Source organism: Melanaphis sacchari, unplaced genomic scaffold, assembly GCF_002803265.2.
Source record: "Melanaphis sacchari strain LSU unplaced genomic scaffold, SCAv2.0 Contig1758_pilon_pilon, whole genome shotgun sequence".
Taxonomy (NCBI): Eukaryota; Metazoa; Arthropoda; class Insecta; order Hemiptera; family Aphididae; genus Melanaphis; species Melanaphis sacchari.
Genome location: NW_020270820.1, coordinates 1 through 3,090, shown reverse-complemented (window position 1 = coordinate 3,090; position 3,090 = coordinate 1). Strand labels below are relative to the sequence as shown.

The 3,090-nt window shown below is 29.4% G+C and overlaps 1 protein-coding gene across 1 annotated transcript; it reads right to left on the bottom strand.

Annotated features, from left to right (window-relative positions):
* Positions 1-479: 479 nt before the first annotated feature.
* LOC112592439 lies at positions 480-1,109 on the bottom strand. Its single transcript, XM_025336490.1, has one exon. It carries the CDS (start codon positions 1,107-1,109, stop codon positions 480-482), a length of 630 nt encoding a protein of 209 aa, XP_025192275.1.
* Positions 1,110-3,090: the final 1,981 nt, after the last annotated feature.

Here is a 3,090-nt window from a genome sequence, read left to right as displayed (position 1 = left end):
TATATTAATGTATTACTAAGGTAAAAATTTGCAACAAACATTGTTTATAAATTCTAATTTAGTAATTTCATTACTTTTGTATTTGTCCATTTCTATTTTTATAAATGTTTCCTTATTTTTGGACTTCAAATTCTGTAATTTGTTTGTACTTCGCAATTTAACATACGTTTCAATTTGAACTTCTTTCAACACATCAATAAATTGAAAAATGTTCGGATTTGCGGAATAGAAACAACTGTTGAACTTGCTGTGAAATGATTCACAGCAATTAGTTGTTCGTTCTATACTACTTGTATATTCAGCCCACATTGTTGGTGGAAATAAACAATCTTTATCAATATAATTTTCTAGAATATAATCAAAAAAATCTTCCAGCTTTTCATTGATAGGTTTTAATGACATTAACTCATTTATATAACAATCGCTAACTTCTTGGGGCGATAATAAGGATAAGCCAAAAAACAATTTTAATATTCCTCCTATTTCGGAATCCTTATTTTAAATTCTTTTGGAAGCCCCAATTGTTGTATCTTCCTCCACCATGCTTGGCCCAAGTGAAACCGACAACCTTTTAATTGAGCTAAAGGCCATACTTCAGAGATCGCTACATGAATGGCTCTTTCAAAGTCCGCATATATTTTATCTGGGCTTAAATAATTTTGAATTAAACGAAAAGCTTTTGTGTACGTGTCACTAGTTTTATTTGGAAGTAAAAAGAAAACTAAAGGAACATAGTGGTTATTTTTTACACCGTGAACTGTAAAAAGTTGGTAAAAAAGCTTTGGACAACTTTTGAATGTACCGTCAATAAACACAGTTTTCATTTCACGTAATACTTTCAAATTGCTATCACATGAAAATCCAATAATATTGGTTTCTGCACTGTTAATAAATAAAAAATTTTCTCCCCGATTAGTCATTAAATTATAATTTTTTAATATATTATGAGTCTCATCCAATGTTTTAGGCAAGGTTGGTACTGTACTACACCGACTAGCATGTATATTTTTTCTAATTCTACATAAATCTTGAGCATCTAGGGTTTCAATGTCGCATTTAAACAACTCACAGCGAATTATTTTTGCTGGTCGTTCATGCAATACTTCCATAGCTTTTCGTTTTGAACTGTTATTTAATTTCTGCCTGTTAAGTGTTTTATCGTTTTCTTTTTGATGGTTATGTATTATATTTTTATCGACAATTGTATTTATATTATTTAGTTTCAAATACGACTTACATTTTCTTTTGACACACGTCCAACGGTCGATGTCATCTGCCAATTTTTTTTGGAATCCAAATTTAAAACCGTCTAATACAATAAGTTTTTTATTTTTTTCACTGTACATGAATTCCATATTTGATACTTAAACGGAAACAAAAATACAAATTTATCACTAAACGTACACTACTAACAACAGCATAGACTAACGAGTAGGTATCGACTAAATATCCGTCCATATCAATATAATACAACAACGATTAGTTCACGACACAGTTCTTATCTAAATCTTTTTTTTGTACATTTGTATTTATAATGTTGGGAAATATGGTATAATAATATCGTATTTCGCCTTTTGAAAATGTTTATCGCAGTGCAATAACGGTATAACTATAAACCCATATAGCTGCCCATCTAACTATCTGCCTATATGTACGCCATGAACTAAGATAATATTATCTTAGTTTATGGCGTACGTGTATCGTATAATAGGTAGTATATAAGTTCATATTAAAGCAAAATTCAAAAATTCAAAAAATCAAAAAAGCAATTTTGTTGATATGATTTTTAAAACATGATCGAAAAAAAAAGTTTCTTGTCTACCTAGAATATCGGGAACCAATTCGGATGTGTGTTCCGTGGAATATCGGGAACCAATTCGGATGTGTGTTCCGTGGAATGTCGGGAACCAATTCGGATGTCAATTTTCAGGTATGGGAACCAATTCGGATGCAGCCGGCAAAACAACGTTAGCCGGGTCAGCTAGTACAGGGGTCGGCAACCCGCGGCCCACAAAGCAATTTTTAATGGCCCGCACAAAGGTGGTTAATTTTTGTGTTTTACTTTTGTTCAATAACATTTTTCATATAATTTTCAATATTATATAATTCTTTTTCCTTTATAAATAAAATCTGATCTAACCGTTTCATAATAGCAATACAATTATAAGTATTATATCATAATATGTAATTTTTTTTTTTTAATGTGGCCCTTGATGAACAATTGAAAAAAAAAATGGCCCGTGTGGTTAAAAAGGTTGCCGACCCCTGAGCTAGTATATTGTAATATGTAAAAAATAATGGATTATAGATAATATACTTATATAAATACATAACATACTATTATATGTATTGTATAAAATCTTTATTTCAATTTTTTTTTCTTGCTTGTTTTGCTGCAAATGTTTTTATTACATCTGAATAATTTAAACTCTTTGTAAAAGTAGCTTCATGTTTAGAACTGCAAGACTATTAAGTCTTTCTGAAGACATAGATGATCTTAAATAATTTTTTATTTGACGGAATGTAGAAAAAGATCTTTCAGTTGAACAGTTGGAGGTCAAATTACACAGGAACATTCTTAAAGCTACATCAACATATGGAAAAATTGTTACTAATTGTTTGTCTTTTATAAATGTACTCATGTCTAATAGGGTTTTAGGAGGGTTGATAGCTAATTTTATTACACTTTGAAAATGAATACATTCATTTTCAAAAGATTCATCTAGATCTTGTTTATAGATAGTTCTCAATTTTTTTGCACCTTCACGTATTTCTAACGGGCTTAGTTCATATTTTTAATATAAAGCTGTATTTATATATTATAATGTCGTAAGCAGTTCTTTTTGAGTTCAACTATTAAATTGTCAAATGACATAAATGTTTTAATTTTAAAATTGTTTCAGCTATCAAATGTATGACTAAGATCATTGGATTCATCAAAATGTTTTTCGTTTTCTTTATTTTCAAATTCTGAATTTCATTACAATCTAGAAATTTTTCTTTGCTGCATCTTCATAGGTTTGAAATATTTCTCGTACTGATTTTATATAAGCAACTAATAAGATTATACAGTTAGCAATACGCTCTTTA

What these genes read in the sequence shown, in the direction of transcription:
- LOC112592439 (XM_025336490.1), bottom strand. Translation starts at nt 1,109, where the DNA reads ATGGAAGTATTGCATGAACGACCAGCAAAAATAATTCGCTGTGAGTTG.